Consider the following 20,578-nt stretch of genomic DNA (forward strand, 5'->3'; position numbering starts at 1 on the left):
TTATCAATGATACTAATGAAGGCTCTGTTCCATTCTGGTCAGACGGAGTCAGGGTGCTGATATTGTGCATGTTGGCTCACTGGAAACACTCCCAAATGGCCCTTTACGGGTGTGTAACTCTGAGAGTGTACAAATGGAACCAAATGGACCCTTACGGGTCCATTTGGTTCCATTTGTACACTCTCAGAGTTATGGGGGTCGTGGAAATCTGAAATTCAAAAATCTGAGAACTACTGTGCTACACTAAATGGAACAGAGCCTTCATTAGTATCACTGGTAACACCTGTGAAGGAAGTGATAATATGGCTGCTGTGCATAGAGCATATTTAAATCGATCTAACGCATTACCCGCCAAAGACGCAGATCTGCGTTCTATTATCAAAAATATTTAATATTTTTTATATAACACACAGATTTGGAATGATCGATCGTTACTCAGAGAAGAAGTGGTCGGGTGTGATCTCATTCCAAAAAAACAGGAAGCCATCCACCCTGACTGTGGGATCTTTAGAAGAACACTCCTATCTCAGTCTTTGAAAACCCCCCGTTTTCAACGGGCCATAGCCCCAAAATGGCCCATTGCAGGTGTAATGTTATTGTTCCAGTGGACACACGGATGCCTCCGCCTGCTCACAGGGATTACTTTTTCTTTTGTACATAATGTGGCTACCACAGCGTTTCAAAGATCGTCGGATTAAGGTAATTACGCTGGCAAGGGGATAAAAAAACGATGTTTAATATCTTGGCAGGAGATGTATTAATAAAACCTTTATCGCGATGCAAAAAATAGCCTAAAAAGTAGAAAATACAGGATCTTTGTAAAATAATTGATAAAATATCACTCATTTGCTATTGTATTGAAAAGAAGAAGAGAAGAAGAGACGAAAATACTGGATTTGTGTAAGAGAAATAATATTTGTCTGGAAAATAATTTAGTGTTAAAAAAATCGTATCGTGAACCTAGTAAAAGTGATTCAAATCGTATCGTGAGTTGAGGGAATCGTTAACATGCCTACAAGGAAACAATCAGTTGCAGCTCAGGAATGAGCGCAAAACGGCAGACTCAAACCACAGTCTTCAAAGTCGTCAAAAGAAAAGTAGTCAAAAACACCCGCTTTTTCTTTTCCATAAGCACGAGCAATGTATTTATCACTACATTATCAATATATTTTTCTGTCTCACGAGTCAGCGGGCCCCCTATCTGTCCGCTGGCTAATTGAATGAGGCTGTTTCGTATTGAGTGTGTCATGTACAATGGAAAACAATGTGACAGACTAAAGAGGCTGGTTAACTCTTTAAGACCGGTAACGCGTCTGTGTGTCATTTTTAGATTTTGTTGGGCTATTCAAAAATAGCAGATATACAAGCTCATAGCGCGGCACCGAGTGCCGCGCTATGAGCTTGTAGATCTGCTATTTTTGAAAAATCATGAAAAGTTGTGCAAAAATTTGATATTTTATTTTTATTTATTTTTTGTAACTCAAATCTTTGCTTCTGGGGGTTCCTGGAACTAAATATTTGACAAATGTTCGCTTTAAAAAAGATATAATCCAAGATTTTGCCACGAATTTTCAAAAATATTTTTTAATAACCAAAGAAATCTAAAAATGACACACAGATGCGTTCCCAGGTCTTAATGGGTTAATCACACAGACAGGGAGGGAGAGGAGGGGGGGGGGGGGGGGGACTGATGGAGATGAGAAGGAGAGACACAAAACACACTAATTACTACAGCCTTGTTTAAATGTGTTTGCCATGTGCATTTGGATGTTGGGGGGAATTTCTAATTAAATGAAGCCGAGCATGAGAGGAAAACAAAGTTAATTGAATAAAATAACCAGGTGTTGATACAGAGCTTCGCAACGAGCGTGAGAATCAATTAAAAATATGTCAGCCGGTGCTGAGAAGAGGAGATGGGGGGGGGCTGGAATAATACGGTTTGTGTCAGGAGCGCTACACGCTAATAAACACACACGTTAAGACTAGACTATCTGTTGCTTATAAGGTCGCAACCCGATTGGGTGAACAAAGTACACAGCCGATTCTTCAGTGTTGATTTAACACCCGAGTTCATTTTTACATTCTTAACCACTTAAGCCCCTACGTACTTCGTTGTGAGACAAAAGAGAAAAAAAACGCCTCACATCACAACGTGTTGTGAGCTTGTAGATCTGCTATTTGGAAAATGTCCCCAAAATAAGGACGCCATGCAGGGTTCAATGTGGTCAAATGGACTGCATTCACGCAAAAGTAAATCAAACAAAAGATATGTGCTAACAATGCCTAGTGGTACACATCGTCAATAAACAGTGAAGGTGCCATAACAAAAAAATAAATGTCCCTTTTGCACTTACGACTAAAAAGCACTTCCAATTTGATCCCTACCTATGTGTGCGTGTGTGTACATGTCCATGACTACCCTGTACTTTCCACAACATGCTGTGTGTGTGTGTGTGTGTGTGTGTGTGTGTGTGTGTGTGCGTGCACGTTCATATCCACGACCACCCCCTGTACCTTCCACTCCAGCCTCATGTGGGGAGAAGATCCTGGCGTCTCCGCAGGGTGAGGTGCTGATGTAGAGATGGAACTGAACGTTGTCCTTTAACCTGTAGCCTTTCTTGTCACACCGCACAAATATGGACTTCCCATGGTCTTCTTTGTTGTTGCTAACAGCGATAACAGCCAGAGTGAAGGGAGAGTGTCAAATGAATGAGGATTATGTGCATGCACATGTGTACACAATGTCATATATATGTTTTTTAGGACCCATCCGTGGTGAAAGTTTTTCTTTTTTTTTTAAATAATTTTTATCCCTCGATTTTGTAACCCCTTTTTTTCACCCGGTGCCAATTTGCTAAGTGATCCTGGGCACTACACTCCCCCCACCAGCCTAGGGAGGCCAGGGCCGAGCTCATGCCTCCTTCAATGCATGAGAGCCAACTGACCTTCTTGTCACCTGACAGGGGGGAGTTTTCCCGGTAGGATGTAGCGCGTGGAAGGAACACGCAATTCCAACGAATTCCCTTCCCCTCCATCAGGCGCCCCGGCTGACCAGGGGGAGGCAGTATAGTGACCAGGATTACTACATGTTTTTGTGAGGGTATTAACCCCCCCTACCCTAGGAGACACGGGGAGAACATGCAAACTCCACACAGAGTAGGCCCTTTCGCCAACCTACTAGGGTATGGGCGCTGGTGACGCGGAGGAGAAGACACACCCCCAGCGCCCACAGCGTCCCCGGCGGGAATCGAACCCAGGACCTTCTAGCTGTGAGGCGACAGCGCTACCAACTGCGCCACCGTGCCCCCCCAAAAAAAGAACGTTTTTCTTTCCGTCGTGAAAATTTGTCTTTCGCTGTGACGCCAATCACGCCATGCTGTGGAAAACACGCCCATAGGCTAAAAAAAAAAATCACACCCAGTGTGAAGTGCTGTGATTGGCTAGCGAGACACATGATGAAATTAACATCAAACTTCGCAGACGCGCTGTGATTGGCTAGCGAGACGCATGATGAAATTAATAAAAATGTAAAAAATACAAGCGCGTCACTTCGCAGGACGTGCTGTGATTGGCTACCGAGATGCATGATGAAATTAATAACTCATAAATATCACCGCTCACTTCACACTGGGTGTGATTTTTTATATTTTGCTGATGCCTCTATCGAGAAATTATAACAGTGGAGCACATATCTCCAGCAGGCCGGGTGGCCTGCCCAAGAATAATGTGATGTCAGTTACCTATGACGTATCTATGAACTACTGTATGATTCCATATTTGGGTTTCAGTCCGTTTCAGTCCGTTCCCACGGCCGCTAACTTTTAAAATTAAAGTAAAATTTACAGTACAGTATAATTTGTTTATTTTTTAAATCACAAAAAAAACGAGTTAAATGTTCCACTTGAATCAAGCTATATAATGCGAGTAATCAGCAAAACACCTTTGAAAAATAATTTTGCCCCCACATCACTTTATATACGACTGTCCTACAACGCCATTCCCTCATCCACCCACCCACCTGCCCGTACACGGTGACCGTTCACTGACCTGAGGAAGAACTCCAGCTGGGTGTAGAGGTATCTGATGAGGGAGCGTCTGGCGATGATCTCCGCGTGGCAGTCATTGAGCGCCAGGCCGCGGTCACTCATGTATTCACCGTTGATGCACTTGGTTCCCGTGGAGACGCAGATGACCTGCGCTTCCTTCACATCTGTGCCTGAGGGGGCAAAGAGGGAAGAGGGGACACACGCGCACGCACGCACGCACACGCACACACACACACGCACACACACACACACACACACACGCACACACACACACACACGTACACACACACATCAATGAATGAATAAACACATACAAATGGTGATTCTTGGGCTCTTAGTTGGCAGGACTCTTCATAATATGGAGCGTCCTGCCATCTAAGGGCTTTTACAAATATCGACTTCTGATGGTCATAGTAAGACTAAAGTCCGGTTTAAGTGCCAAACAGATGAAGACTAAATTTACAGTAATTGCAACAACGATAACGGATCAAATTCTCAGACATCCACTGTGAAAATATGAGTGTGGCGTATGTGTCACAGTATTACAGTAGCTAGCACCACTGTAGATTATATACACCACAATGCAGTTCATTTAACACTCAACTTTTTCAGTGTGATTCTGTATTGTTGCTGCTCTCTGAAAAAAGTCATGAATTCTGCACATGTACAGGTGTGTCAACGAGACTAAATCTCAAACAGAATCTGAGTTTGTAGATAAAGCATCCCACACAGAGTACACTGAGACTCTATTTAGTACTGCTGTGTAAAAAGAGCACATCCTGTACTCTTATTTGTCTCTCTTCGCCATTTTCTGTAAAGCACTTTGGTCAACTGTTGTTTTTTAACCCATTAAGACCTGAGGTGATTCTTAAAAATGTTTTCTAAATCCTAACAGTTTTTTGAAAAAAAAAAAAAAAAAAAAAATGTTTTCAATATTTTTTGAATAGCCAAAGAAATCTAAAGTGACACAGACGCGTTCCAGGTCTTACTGGGTTAAATGTGCTCTATAAATAAAGCTGGATTGGATTGGATAAGCTTTAGATTAATGGCAAATAACACGCGAGGCATCAAGTGAACCAGAGTTTGTGAATGTGCCACGTAATTGTTATAGAGGTCGTATCTAGGTGTTATGAATGCATTTTGAATCCGGGATTGAAATAAAAGTGTAACGGCATCTCGGAGGTTTTTGAAGCTACCTAATGCCGGTTGACAAGTGGGCCGTGAATTCCAAGAGGTTTCTCTTCGCTCGAAGCTTTTCATGCAGGGCCTTAAGGCACCCTGGTGTGTCGTTTAGAGCCTATATAAACCTTGTGCGGTGGTGGTGCTAGGAAGCAGTGGTGCGCCAGTACAGCAGTTCATCTCGGCAGAAGAGAACTAACTGTTCATGAGGGTAGACAAATAATACACCACAGCAAATGGTGCCGTTTTTTTTTGTGCTGCACACTCCTCAAGACACTATTACAAAAATATGATTAATTACAATAAGTTGTGATTAACCTGAATGCTATTAACCTGTCAAGGTGTTTTTTGTGTTTTTCTGTTTGTACTGCCCTTTATAAATACGATACAATAAACACAACCTCGGTTATATAAGCTGGAAAAAAAGAGAAGAAAAAAACAACACCGGCCTCTTCCTACACTTCATGGGGTGACAATGTCTACCTGTTGTCATGACAACCCCGGCCAGGACTTTCCGTCGAGCGTGGGGGGAAGTGAAGTTGTCTGTCAGTTCGCTGAACTTATCCACCACCAGACGAGAGACGGCATCAGCGAGGACCTGGAGAAAAAACAAACACACACACACACACACACACACACACACACACACACACACACACACACACACTCACACGCGCACACACACACACACACACACACACACACAAAACACACACGCACACACTCACGCACGCACACACACACGCAAGCTTGTGTCAGCTTACAAACAGCGTGTGATGTTATCCACTCCTAGAGCACCATGTACCTGTCGCATGGTTCCACATTCAACCCCAAAATAGAGACGGCGTGTTAAAAAAACGATAAAGTCAAACTGGGTGAACCCCCCCCAAGGCACGAGCAGCCTTCAAGGTACATCTGGCCTTTCAAGCAAGCCTGATTTGTTTTGACACAATGACAACGATGACATCTCCTCACGTCTCACGGTGAATGGAAAACAGAAGCAGCGGCGCGCGAGTACTTCGCAGAGTGTTTCGTCTTCAACGAGACCCCTTCTGCATGACACTCCAAAGACTATCCAAACTCGCAAAAAAAATGGAGCCCCGGGTGAACTTCACACGTCTAACTCCTTCTTGGACAGCTGCCTTCCTTCCCGTCGGCAGCTTTTTATCCACCCGCTAATATGGTGGAAAATGACGACGACCGAGAGCAGAGACGACGGCTGAATGGCCACAAATTAAAGAGATTAGTCCAATATTACTTCCCTGCTACTTCAGAGTCACCCACTCGTAGCCGGTTCATTTGGCTCCCCAGTACCCAAGGTTGTCTACGGCATAGAGATGGATGTAGGAATTGGCTGTACTCTTGGGGCACTAAAACCCCCCCCCCCACCATTGCTGTACTCTTGGGGCCCAAAAAAAAAAAGGAAATAATAAAAAAAAAAAAAACACCCGTCAAAGAAAATAGAGGCATTTTTGATAGCAGTATAAAACCTACTACTATGTCAGGCACAGCCCTTTAGTGCTGTCCGCAAAGAGGCAATTTGTTTGTAAATGAGGACAATAGTGATTTTCTTTTGGATGTTAAAGCATTTATGGATTGGCAATAGGGGTTTACAGTCATTAAGGGTGCAAGAATCTTGAATACTTTCTATTCATTCAAAGAAGAAAAACGCCCAAATGGATGTTCTAGTTTTTTCTTTTTTTCCCCACCGCTCCCACTGTGACAGCAGTGTTATATTTCTATCGTTTTTCCATTAGTCTCTTGCCAGATGGAGCCGGGCTGCACATAAATTAAATAAATATCAACCGACAGAGAATTAATAGAGCAATTAGTGGGGGCGCTATCATCCACACATGGTGCTCGTTGAATGAATCAGATGACAAGCGGAGAGGGAGAGTAAAGAAAGAAGAGAGGAAAAAAAAAGAAGGCTTTTGGGAGGGAAACCGTTGACAGTGTGTCTTGGTGATTACCTTTGCTGGCTGCATTATCTCTCTTCACACAGCGGCGTGTTTCTGACAGTCACCTCTACTGGGGCGTTAAAAGGCAGAAACCTGCCCTTATTCCCCATCCACATGAATCTGACTTCAATGACCTCCAATTTTAATGAAAACCTGCAGCAGTGGACTTTTGACAGCTAGCAGAATTTGGACCTTTAAGGAAAGGGCCAGGACAAGGGAATAGAAATATTCTAACTAACACCATTATAATTTAGCTCTAAAAACACTGTATGAATGGCTCCTGTCTAAACATCCCACCTCTGGTCCAATGTTTAGCTTACAGCGGACCAAAGAAAGTGTCATCTGTCACACTTGATTGCTTAAGGCCAGGTCAGATTTGGCAACTATTCAAGTCGACAAAAGGTCTTGAAGGTGGTCGGATATACAGTGGGGGGGGGGGGGGGGGGGGGCCTTGGAGGATAATTAACGCTGACCGTTGGCCTCAATGGGCTCCAGTCGGCCGATCTATGATCAGGCTGAAAATCGTGGAAATTCTTACCAAGAGGGAGACAAGCTATTTCTAAACATATAGCTTAGAGTGAAAAAATGAGGATGGGTATCGATATTATAAAATGTTATATTATATATAAAAACAGGGAGCTATTAATTCATATATTTGAGTGGGTATTGACACCTACTGTACACATTATATCTGTGAGATGTGTAAATAGATTGTATAAGCAGATAATCCCTTCTATTTTTGCTATCCATCTATAGCTTTTAAACTTTCACTGCAAACTTTGCTCTGATATTAATTTTCAATTACGGTTCCATGCCCAGTAATGACTGACTTATGAATGTTCCAGTGAGGGTTTTTATGAGGGCAGAATTTGGAAAAAGTCAAAGCAAATTTATGACATACAGAAGAATTCAGGATAAAAAACAGGAAATATCAATAAGGGATAAATACTCCTAGTGAAAACCTTTTGGTCCTTAAGACTTTCTAACTAACCAACTTTAACTGCATTGTTTGACAAAGCACATTCAACTAGTCTATTTTTAGTCTAGTCTAGTCATGAGCTAGTCGTGCTTCAGGGCGTATTTTAATATCCTACCAGAAACAGCAAGAGCATTTGGAATTGCCCAGCTACTGAAGAATGCCACTATAGACGAATGTCACGAATCTCTCAAGAGCGCCACCTGTAGCTGCGGTGTCGCGGCGCGGCAGCCACTTGACACCGTGGTTACGTTTGTCGCTCTGTGGATTCGTCTATACATTTAATAATACAGTTTAGTAAGCTGTGTTCTGACCTCATGTAAGTTAAACTACTACTACTGCTACTAATACTACACTACTACTACTACAACTAATAATAATAATAACAAATATTGTTGAAGATTTGTTACCTGTGGTAGGTGAAGCTGGAGTCCCTCGCTGGGTATGGGCTGGCGGGACGGTGTCTGGTCTAGCTGCATGTTGAAGAGCGCCGACAGGGCAGCCTGAGCTGCCCGGGCCTTGGCCAGTTTCTTGTTGCGCCCTGACCCCTCAAATGTCTGCGAGTCCACCGACACTGACATCACAAAATTCTTGGCGTGACTCTCGCCGCTCTCCGACACAAAGTCGTATTTGAGGCCTGGCCGGAGCTCGTTAAGGATCATGACGGGGTTCTTGCCACTGGTGGGTGAGCTGAAGGAGGACGGAGGGGGCAACGGGGCCTGGACAAGGTTACTGCCAGGCGCCGCGGGGAGGGGGTACTCCCCTAGCGAATTTAAGGAGCTGCTACCGTTGGAGCCTAGGTAGAAAGAGTCCTCTGTGGCGGCGGGCGTCTCAAAGCCGTTGAAAAGCATGTCAGGGAAGTCGGCCTGATCGGACGTGAAGTCCGTGTTGACGGTCAGCGTTCGGCCCATGGCCAGGTGCGCCTCGGAGGCGTTTGGGAACTGGACGAAGGAGCGCAGTGCCTTCTCGGCCGCGTTCAGTTTAGCCTTCTTCTTCGTGGGGCCGGTGCCCTCGAACAACTGGCCGTTGACCTCCACAGTCATGACGAAGACCGGCGCGTGGACCGGTCCCGTCTGAGAGAGCAGCTTGTACTGGAGCCCCGGTTTGATCTCGTTCAGCTGCATCAGCGCATTTTTGGGCAGGACTGGCCCGGGCGTTTTCTTACGTTTCTTGGCCCGGAATTTGGTGTGCGCGTGGCCATTGTTGCCCTCCTCCAGGGGGCGTTTGCGACTGCCTCCGCCACTGCCGTTGGGGAGCTGCTCGGCCACAGCACCCCCCTCTTTGGAGGACACGTTGTCCAGGTTTCGGTTTTCCTTAACGTCGGTGCTGCTCGAACCTGCGGTGCCCAGAAAGAGTAACTTACAACGCCTTCGTTGCAGGATCTTGTAAATGCAAAATTTATAGATTCCCTTATCACTCTTTGGAACTGAACCAGTGATTTGTGTTCCTTTATCACTGCAAGAGAAGCTGAACTTTTGTTTGACGTCGCGCATCAAAACTATTCAAAGCAAATAAATGGCAGGGATCACGTCTCTAAAGAATGGCTGGCATTATAAAACAATAGCAAAAACACCTACTTATCTAAAAAGAAATGGTGGGCTCTGAGAAGATTAACCTCATTCAAAACATTGAATTTTAAATGTCTGGAGTATCTACTGAGCAGGATGGCAAATACTGTAACTTACTTTCATGTTAACCGAGAATAGACGACATTATGTGATGACAAATACAGCTAAGAATCAGGCACTCCATATGAAGAATTTCATTCCAAAACAATAATAACCCTTAAAAGATAATTATCACAGAATCTAGATAAGTTTATCATTCAATTTCCATTCATTTCTCCTATAGTTCTGAGAGAAAAATACTATGACAAAAAATGTATATGTATCTTAAATTGATTAATTGAATAATTCTCTAAAAGGCAGTGTATCATAATTTCAATTCATTTTCTTTCTATCAATAATTAGCAGTTTCACTTCATGAGAGGTGGATATTTCATTTTAACATGGAGGTATTTCATTTTGAAGTGAACCTCTTCATATGAGCTTAATGATAGAAGCACGTGTCATGCAGGGTTGTTTTGTTTTCTACGGGTTAGAGGAGAAAGTGTGAAAGGTTTTGAGAGGGAAAATTGTAATGGTGCTATATGTTGTTATACTGTAGGCTTCTCATGCCCACGCACGCACGCACGCACGCACGCACGCACGCACACACACACACACACACACACACACACACACACACACACACACACACACACACACACACACACACACACACACACACACACACACACACACACACACACACACACACACACACACACACACACACACACAGAGTTCTGACGGCTGTAAAGAATCCTCCTCCTTATTAATTCGGTCGGTATCCTTATTTTCTATGGTTTTCTCCGAACTCGTCTCAATAGCCTAGCGAGCAATGTGCTGGATTTAAAGCATCCATGATGTTTGGAATTGCTGTCCTGGTATATTCTCAGGAACACATATCACCAGGTCCAGTTACCAAAGTGGATGGAATATTGGCAAAAATTTTCATTTATAACATCCTTCAGCAAAGGCTTGATAGGTTACTCCTTGCGGTACTCGGGAGAAAGAGAAGCCGCAGTGTGCATGAGTGGGGCTCGTAGTTTGGGGACAGGAGGGAGTGCAGGGGGAGTGCAAGGAGGGGCGGAGGAGCTGAGGACCAGGCAGACAGGAGAATAACATCAAAGACATGAGGCACTTCACCCAGTGCAGGATCCTAAGGTTCAACCGGCGATTGGGATGCAAGGTTCAAACGTGCTCTTAAACCCATTTATAGATTATGTTTTGAGAAGAATAAAGTTGAGATCAGTTTATTTTTTTCCCCCTAATGAGCCATTCACGAGGACCGCCAACCCAACCCCCCCCGAGGAGCTCATAACATCAGACAACGTAATCTTTTAGTTTACAAAATGCATAAACATGCATCTACATTACGGTATCGTCTGCGTACTACCCACTGCCATGTCCCAGGGCGAGACAAAAAGTATTACATCTGTCATACACGTCTCCACGTTCAAGAATATAAATTGTGTCTTTAGTCACTTTAAGCACTTCTTTTCACATGACGTGCAATATCCTTAGGCATGTGTTCATGCACTATGCAGAGTCATCTTGAGACTTGTAGATAATAGCAATGCAAAGGGACAAGGGAAGGAGCACAGTCATGCACAAGACTGGCCAGCCAAGAAGAACTTTTCTAAATGGAAATTAGTACATTATTGGAGGTTGCAATGTACTGTAGGCAAAAGTGCTGTAAGGATATTGGATATTGTGAGATTGATTGAGTAGTTTTGGCCATAATAAAAAGAAGTGAACATCCCAGGACAGAATGATACAAATTAAATAAAGCACATAAATGATTTCTTCGCTTTGATTATTTATCTTTAACCCATTAAGACCTGAGGCCGATTCTTACTTAAGAAAACATATGTTTTCTGAAAAACGTATGTTTCTATATCAGTGGTTCTCAAACCTTTTCATGACAAGGACCCCCAAAGTGATATGTATTTGGCCGCCGACCCCCCATCTCAAAATATTTAGTTCCAGGGACCCCCAGAAGCAAAAGATTTGAGTTAAAAATGTTTGCTTTAAAATAATATAAATATATTAATTTGCACACATTTTCTCGATTTTTCAAAAATAGCAAGTAATATAAGTTGTATATCTGCTATTTTTGAATAGCCAAAGTCTTAATGGGTTAAAAAAAGATTTAAAAAGATCATGCAAGCGGACATCCTCTCACATAAAGAATACTGGAGCGTGTCTTATTTCTGTCCTGGGGTAAAAATACAGCATGAAGTAGTGGAGTTTTGACGTTTACACAAACACAAATACATACTGCTCTTCAACACAAACCACTTTAGCTACAGGTAGCTCTTAGCTAGTAGGGAGTATCAAATGATGATTAATACTCCATTTAAAAATACATATAAACAAACAAACACCGGCATGCCATGCACAGAAACATGTGCTGAGGATTACAAAAGGAAAGAACACAAACTGAAGAATAACACAAGTTAAGAGTCAATATGTAAATGTATTATTAATAAATAAATATATATTTTTTATAATTACCGGTACTCTAAGTTTAACATTCAATATCTTTCAAATAAAATGCTCCAGTCAGTAAAGGTTATGTGGTCTCCATCCCTTTAAAAGTAACCATAAGTTCTTTCCATTTGAGCTGTCATTTTTTTATGTAGAAGTAGCCTGTGTGTCACGTTTTTTAAGATGGTGGATAGCTCATGTTGGAGCATTATTCAACCAATGGCCGCTTATGAACTGGTCTCTGCTACTTGACCATGTCTCACATCTGTACATCACACAGTTCCCAGCTGTGCAAATTATCCTTTAACAAAAGCAACGGAAGCAAATGAGCTTTGGTTTAAGCTCTGGCATTGAAAATGTGGAGTGAGACAGCAAACATGTTACCATGGCAAAGTTTGTGTAATCATGATGTGTTACCTACACAGAACTAATGCTTTCCATATGCTGGTATCAAATCAAATTATCACATTTCTAGAGCCCTGATTGTGTTCTTAGCTTTGTTTTGGGCTCACTGCTCACAAAGATGGGGGGGGGGGGGAGAGAGACTGTCTTTGAAAGACATAACACATAAGGAGTAATATCCACCCCTGGGCTCTCTGGGAAATGTTGGCCTCACACTGTTACTTGTCTTCCGTTAGAAAGACAGTACGCAAGTGACATTACAATGACAACTGTTCTGTTTTCCATTTCAGGTTGGGCAGCACTGGCAGCCTGGTTTGAATGTGAGTTCAGAACGGTGAAGCTGTGAAAGGTAAGAGATTCATTCATATCCCGTCTGACTCCTTCTGCTCCATTGCTGAATTCCGCCAAGACGTCTAATTAAAGTCGAATTGAACGGAGAGAGGAGAATTTGAAAATTAAAGTGGAGGTACAGTATCTGTGTGAATATGACCTGAAGCTTTTGAGGTGGAATGATTTGTTTCCCCTTACAAAGTTTTATCACACTTGCGTGTGCTTGTATAAGTGTAGTTATACGTGTGTCCGTGTGTGTGTGTGTGTGTGTGTGTGTGTCCGTGTGTGTCCGTGTGTGTGTGTGTGTGTGTGTGTGTGTGTGTGTGTGTATGTGTGTCCGCGTGCATGCGCATGCGCATGCATGTGCATGCGCATGCGTGCGTGTGTGTGACTGTGGTTCAGGTTAGGATACACCAAATAGCTCACAGCCATGCTCCTGCACAGACAGGGAAGGGACACATTGATGAACAGACAATGAGCACAATGCACCAGATGACACAAACACAAAACTATGTTTTCTCACTAAAAAGGTACAACCAGTACATGCAGAGTTTCAGATTTTTGGATTAGAATTTGGATACTTATCAAAACATAATTATTAACACCATCGACAGATATTTTCATAAACTTTAAAAGGCAGGGTGAGTGATTTTCTTCAAAAGTGTTAAATAGCTCTATGTTCTATTCATTGCTATAGAGCGTTTGTTCAGTAACAGGAGTCGCCATGTCTCTCCAGCTCTTTAATAAACAGAAAATGCATTTTCAGGTCAGGATACCAATTTTATCCAATCAGGATAGAGAACTCAGTCAGGATACAGATTAAACAAGTGGAATTGTAGCAATTGAGCAGACACAATTGTAACTGGAACAATATAAAACTTGAGGGGGACCCTTATTACTGAACAAACACTCTATACTGTAGCAATGAGTACTATTAGAATATAGTGCTTTAACCCTTTAACAAAAAGCGTTTTGTTTTGACCAGAAAACATCACTTACCCTACCTTTAAGTAAAAGCTACACAACAACATCCGCAGTGTTAATGTAACCACTTTATCCCCCAGCGTCCCCTATTTTGGGACATGTCATTATTATAGGCCAATCATTTCAAACATTTGAGAAAATGTAGGAAAATAGCAGATCAATACAAGCTCACACAACGTGAGCTTGTAGATCTGTAGATGTAGCCACATTTCACATGTACTTGTTAGATGTGCCACGTTTCAGCTCAGCGATGTGCCTTATTAACACAGCAAAGAAAAGAGCATTGATGTCAGCACTTTATATCCCTGGCATATCATTATAGGTGAAAAATGACACCAAATCTTTTGTTTATTTGATTTGTGTAATAACTGCATTGTTGCAGCACACATCAGAGTAAGACAGGAGGAGAGAGAGAGAGAGAGAGAGAGAGAGAGAGAGAGGGACCTGGTGATTGGGGAACAGACAGACATGCATACATACAGAGAAATATGCTCCTCGAGGGGGAAACTCGTTGAAGAAGAAGTAGTCAAGGCAGACAGACAGACAAACAGACAGACAGATGAATGGAATGGAAGAATCCACTCACTCATGTTCTCCTCCTCGTCCACGTCCATGGTGAAGGGCTTGTGCTGACCGGGGAGCAGCCTGGCTCCTCCCACTCCACCTGGACAGCAGAGAAGAGAACAGACAGGACGACGATGGGTTAAATGTGGGCGTGTCAGGAGGACACCGTGTGCACGCTACAGTACATTGCACACCCGTGGTGTAAAGTAACTAAGTGCATTCACTCAAGTACCGTACTTAAGTAAAGTTTTGAGGTGCTTTTACTTTACTGGACTATTTCCAATTGTCTGTACTTTTACTTCTACTCCACTACATCTCAGAGGCAAATATTGTACTTTTACTCCACTGCAATTATTTGAAAACTTTAGTTACTAGTTACTTTGCAGATATAAATGATTACATTCTAAAACATACATTAACCACTTCAGCCCTATTTCATACCTAGACTATTTGAAAACAGCCGATCTACAAGCTCTACAAGCTCACAACGCGTCGCATCGCGACACGTTGTGAGCTTGTAGATCTGCTATTTTCAAACATTTTAGTACTTTTACTTTTGGTACTTTAAGTGCGTTTTCATACCAATACTTTTGTTTTTTTACTCAAGTGAATTTTGAATTCCGGACTTTTACTCGTAACAGAGCACTTCTACATTGCAGTATTGATACTTTTACTTAAGTAAAATATTTGCCACTGATGCACACTCACACACGCGGATCTGCGCACACATCGCAAAGGGTCTCAGCTCATGCACACACAAACACACTTTCTATGGGGGGGTACTGATGATCACACACACACACACACACACACACACACACACACACACACACACACACACACACACACACACACACACACACACACACACACACACACACACACACACACACACACACACAGCACAGACTTTGATGAATATATATATAATCATGGGTTGTGAGATCTCAAGGTGAGAGTGTGGGCCATGGCTGACAGGCCCCTAATGACAGGAGAAGTCTTTAGTGACTTAAATATCCCTACCGATTAGACCTAATTTCCCACCTGGTGCTGGGAGGTAGGTATACAGCTTAGTGACACTACCGAGTCACTGCACTGCTCAGTACACATACACACACACACCATGGCTGGTTCTTCGCTTGCGAATATCATAAGGAGGAGTTTAGAGTTTAGGGTCCTTTTGCTTTCCTTTGAGGCAGGCACGTTAACGTCCGTATGAGCCAATCCTTCTCTGGCAACTGGTGCACTTGAACTCCTGGGCTGATGTGGCACATGTGCACACACACACACACACACACACACACACACACATTTTCATTTCTACAAGCTCACAACACGTCGCGATTCGACACGTTGTGAGCTTGTAGATCCGCTATTTTTACAATTCATTGTGCGTCAGAATATAAGACCTGAAGCCGATTCTACATGCCTCCTAAATCCCAACAGTATTCTGAAAAAAAGAACGTGTTTCTATATCAGTGGTGCTCAATCTTTTTCATGTCAAGGACCCCCAAAATGATATGTATTTGGCCGCCGACCCCCATCTCAAAATATGTTGTTCCAGGGACCCCCCAGAAGCAAAGATTTGAGTTACAAATGTTCGCTTTAAAAAATATATATTCAAAGATTTGAACACATTTTCTTGATTTTTCAAAAATAGCAGATATACAAGCTCGTAGCGCGGCACTCGGTGCCGCGCTATGAGCTTGTAGATCTGCTATTTTTGAATTGCCAAAGTGTAAAATAATGCTTTTTAGCTCAAATAAAAAAATGACTCAGATGCGTTCCAGGTCTCAATGGGTTAAGTGGTTAATTTATACTACGTCTTACAACGGAGTTGCACGCCGAAACTAGCCGATCTTCAAGCACACAACGCGTCGCGCCACGACTCCATCGTACGACGGAGTAGAAACCAGGCTATATATACAGTCCACCGAGGGCTTATTTCCACCAACATTTCGAGATCCAGAGAATGCTCTTTCATACATAAAACAGTTGACAGCCCTTAAATGAATATGTGCTCCCTATATACATTTTTTTGGGGGGTTTTAATTTTCCAGTCATTAATTTCTCAACTGGATTTTAAGATCTTGGGCCCATTGTTCAATGTGATATGATGTTATAGTGACTGAGCAATATGGCCATCAGTTAGGGCCATGTACATCTATAGTGTATGTGAAATATGAGGGGTATAATGTGTGTCATTATATGCATGGGGACTGATCACTTAACACTATTACTGCCTAACAAAGCCCAAAATATGAGAGAGAGACAGAAACAAATGAATCAGAGAAACGGAGATAGAGAAAGGCAGGGAGGAGGAGAGAAAGAATGAGAGAGAGAGAGAGAGACAGAGAGATGACATTATGATACGAAGCAGATTGTGCTGATTCTACCTCTCTCTCTCTCTCTCTCTCTCTCTCTCTCTGCCTTTCATCGGAGTGGGCCATTCCTCTGCGAGACACTTTCTTAACCCATTAAGACCTGGAACTGTGTCATTTTTAGACTTGAGCTAAAAAGCATTATTTTACACTTTGGGCTATTCAAAAATAGCAGATATACAAGCTCATAGCGCGGCACCGAGTGCCGCGCTACGAGCTTGTAGATCTGCTATTTTTGAAAAATCGTGAAAATGTGTGCAAATCTTTGAATATATATGTTTTTAAAGCGAACATTTTTAACTCAAATCGTTGCTTCTGGGGGTCCCTGGAACAAAATATTTTGATGGGGGTCCGCGGCCAAATACATGTCATTTTGGGGGTCCTTGACATGAAAAAGATTGAGCACCACTGATACAGAAACATACGTTTTTCAGAAAACTGTTGAGATTCAGGAGACATGTAGAATCGGCTTCAGGTCTCAATGGGTTAAGCTAAACTAAATGGGCTAATTAATCTAGGCTAATGGTGGGTGACAGCAAATATGCTAGCACAATTATCACCCTATTAAAGATTCATATTCCAGCCCATAATTGAAAATGAAAAGGTGGGGTGTTTGGGAGGGGGACGACGGGGTGGGGGTGAGTCCAAGACGGCGTGGGAGATGAGGGTAATTTGTCTCGGGTAGCGGCAGCCAAACTTTCGGCCAGGTGGCCTCCCCCCCCCCCCCTCCTCTCCGCACACCTCACCGGCAGCCATGCAGCGCTAGGTCTCCTCCTCGCAAGGCTAGTTTTGCACTAAATATCGTCTTAGCCGGCGGCTCCTCCGGCGCTGAAATTTGCCACTTTTCAACGCGGTAACCCGCCTGTCAGTTTTGATTTTTGGACGGTGGGGGGGGGGGGGGGGGGGCGCCTCGGTCATGAATATCTAAGTATTCTCTGAGAGCAGTTCCAATCTATTGGGCGGGCTGCATTGAGAATTCATGAAAGATAGAAACAATCAAAGTGTGTTAGTGTCGAGTGGCTGTCTATGAGTTTGGCCGTTTATGTGAATTTCATAAACCTTGGACTCTTGAAACCTGTCTCTAACCCATCATATAATTACAATATATAGTGTCGTTGTAAGCATTCTTTTTAATCCATTAAGACCGGGAAAGCATCTGTGTCATTTTAGATTTCTTTGGTTATTCAAATATAGGAGATATACGTACAAGCTCATAGCGCAAATCTTTGAATATACATATTTTTAAAGCAAAAAAATGAACTCCAATATTTGCTTTGGAGGGTCCCTGGAACAAAAAAAAATTTAGATGGGGGTCTGCGGCCAAATACATATAATTTGGTTCGTCCTTGACATTTGACAGTTGGAACACCACTGATATAGCAACATACTGTTAGGATTTAGAAAACATTTTTAGATATGTATTTGGCCGCGGACTCCCCCATCTCAAAATGTTTTGTTCCTGGGACCCACTGAAACAAAGATTTGAGTAAAAAATGTTTGCTTTAAAAAATGTATATATTTATAAAAAATGTATATAAAATGTGTGCAAGATTTGCACACATTTTCACAATTTTTCAAAAATAGCAGATCTACAAGCTCATAGCGCTATGAGCTTTTATATCGGCTATTTTTAAATTGCCAAAGAAATCTAAAATGACAAAGTTGCGTTCCCGGCTTGAATGGGTTAAGGACTAACTTTAACTACAGTGACGGATCAGATCAATTTGCATTGGGTAACGTCTCTGGTCAAAGTTGCTCTGCGAACACACCGTACATACAACAGCACTGTTCTGCTCCTGCGTGAGAGGAAATAACTCTCCATGCCAGGAGGTGGTAGTAGTTTACATTTGTTATCTATAAAGAAGAAAACTGGAAGATCGAGCATCATTGGGAAAACAAAAACAAACAAGAGTGAGCATTTTCATGCCACTCTGAATCCTGTTTATATGGTCTATGCTCGGAATACCAATTGAGAATATGTCTTCCGTAAATCTACAACTGACAATGGCATTGTCTGCTCTGGGCCTTTTACATTAAATAATAATAATACAGCGACAGACACAAGAGGCTTCCTCAGAACCAGTGTTGATTTCGTTGACTAAAACTATGACGAAACATTTTCGTCGACTACCTTTTTTCACCGCCGAAAACTAAATAGAAACTAAATAAAAACTAAGTTATGATGACTAAAACTATGACTAAATATATTGACAATTTCGTCAACAAATAAAAACTAGACTAAAATGTTAGAGAGAGACTAGTGGAGAAGAGATCCAGTAGAACTAAAAGACAAGTCATTTTATGTTTGGTTGCGCTAGGGTGTGCATGCTGAAAAAAGCAGATCTACAAGCTCACAATGCGTCGCGCTGCGACGCGTTGTGAGCTTGTAGATCGGCTATTAAAATCACCCTTTACGACGCCATCAAGGCACCGCCAAAATATATTTTAGTCGACTAAATCAACTGTAGATTTAGTCGACTATAATTTTGTCGACTGAAACTAGACAAAAACTAAAACATTTCAGATGACTAAAACATGACTAAAACTAAATGGAATTGTATTCAAAAGACTATGACTAAATCTAAATCTAAATTTGCTGAGAGCTAAACTTAAATGAAACCTCAGAATTTAAGAAATGATGTGCTTGCTTATTTACAGGGGGAAGCTTATAGAGGCTTTCCTCCATAAGCCATTGTAATATCTACAATTATGCAACTTGTCCCTGAAACCTGTGGAGCAATTTACCAGGTTTTAAAAGAGAAATACACCTAAAGGTACATGAGTAATTTGTTCTGCTTTTCGGATGCTATGAGTCTCTGTTCATAGCTTTTGAAGCAGTGCACTACTTGGAAAGTGACAAATGGTTGGCTAAATGACTACAAGTCATCAAGGGTCTCGTATATCAAAACAGCCTCCATTGGTAATGTATTCTATTGTATTTTCTCATTTTCCCGGGCTCTGGCGCTGGGGAAGAGTGGACGCAAGTAGCCGGGAAGGACCCGATCATGACACTGTCCCCAAAAAAGATGGAGACAAGACCCTGATCTACAACAGGCCTGGGCGCCACGCAACCGCTAATGTAACAAGACAAGCCGAGCAGCACAGAGAGGACCTTTGCCGTTACTTCAGTTCTGATGTCAGAGCGGTGCCTTTTCAGTGGGACAAGATATAGGCAATCAGTCTGTGATTTAGTTTGTCCTCCCTGTTCTATTGATTTTGAGTTCCCTGTAACCTCCAGAAGAATAAAAAAGCATTCAGATGCTACCATGGCTGCATGTCGGCTTGTGTTTGTAGTGTTGTAATTACATTCAAGTGGAAGTATTTATCTGTTACAAAGTCATGCATTTACTATAATTGATATAACTTCCCTATATTGCTCCAAGTAATACATTGCTATGGATTGCTACAACTTTACTATTCACTGATTCAGTAGCAGCCTACTTTGTAAATCTAAAATTAGTCCAAGTTGTTCTGTGTCTTTAATAACAAAAACGTGTGAATGAGCTTATAACAACCAAGTTAAGGAAGTGAAAATGAGTGAATAGTTTGTTTTCTTTCTTTAACCACATAAACCATCTATAATTAGTTAACTAATACTTATATTACCGAGTTCGACTCTATATCTGGTATGCTTTTTTCCCCTCTACACCAAATCTCAAAAATA

At 42.2% G+C, this 20,578-nt stretch overlaps 1 protein-coding gene across 2 annotated transcripts in view; it reads right to left on the reverse strand.

The window, feature by feature from the left end:
* The window catches only part of adarb1b (adenosine deaminase RNA specific B1b), a 218,940-nt gene that overhangs the window by 18,774 nt on the left and 179,588 nt on the right, over positions 1 to 20,578 (reverse strand). For both annotated transcript variants that reach the window (XM_084085070.1, XM_084085069.1), the window contains exons 5-9: positions 14,556 to 14,633; positions 8,570 to 9,495; positions 5,709 to 5,823; positions 4,048 to 4,216; positions 2,515 to 2,666 (exon numbers count right to left, since the gene is read on the reverse strand). In XM_084085070.1, coding sequence (XP_083941196.1) covers positions 2,515 to 2,666; positions 4,048 to 4,216; positions 5,709 to 5,823; positions 8,570 to 9,495; positions 14,556 to 14,583 — 1,390 coding nt within the window. In that variant the 5' untranslated portion in view covers positions 14,584 to 14,633. The remainder of the gene's footprint in view (positions 1 to 2,514; positions 2,667 to 4,047; positions 4,217 to 5,708; positions 5,824 to 8,569; positions 9,496 to 14,555; positions 14,634 to 20,578) is intronic.

This window comes from Gymnoscopelus microlampas, assembly GCF_963454915.1.
Source record: "Gymnoscopelus microlampas genome assembly, chromosome: 17".
Taxonomy (NCBI): domain Eukaryota; kingdom Metazoa; phylum Chordata; class Actinopteri; order Myctophiformes; family Myctophidae; genus Gymnoscopelus; species Gymnoscopelus microlampas.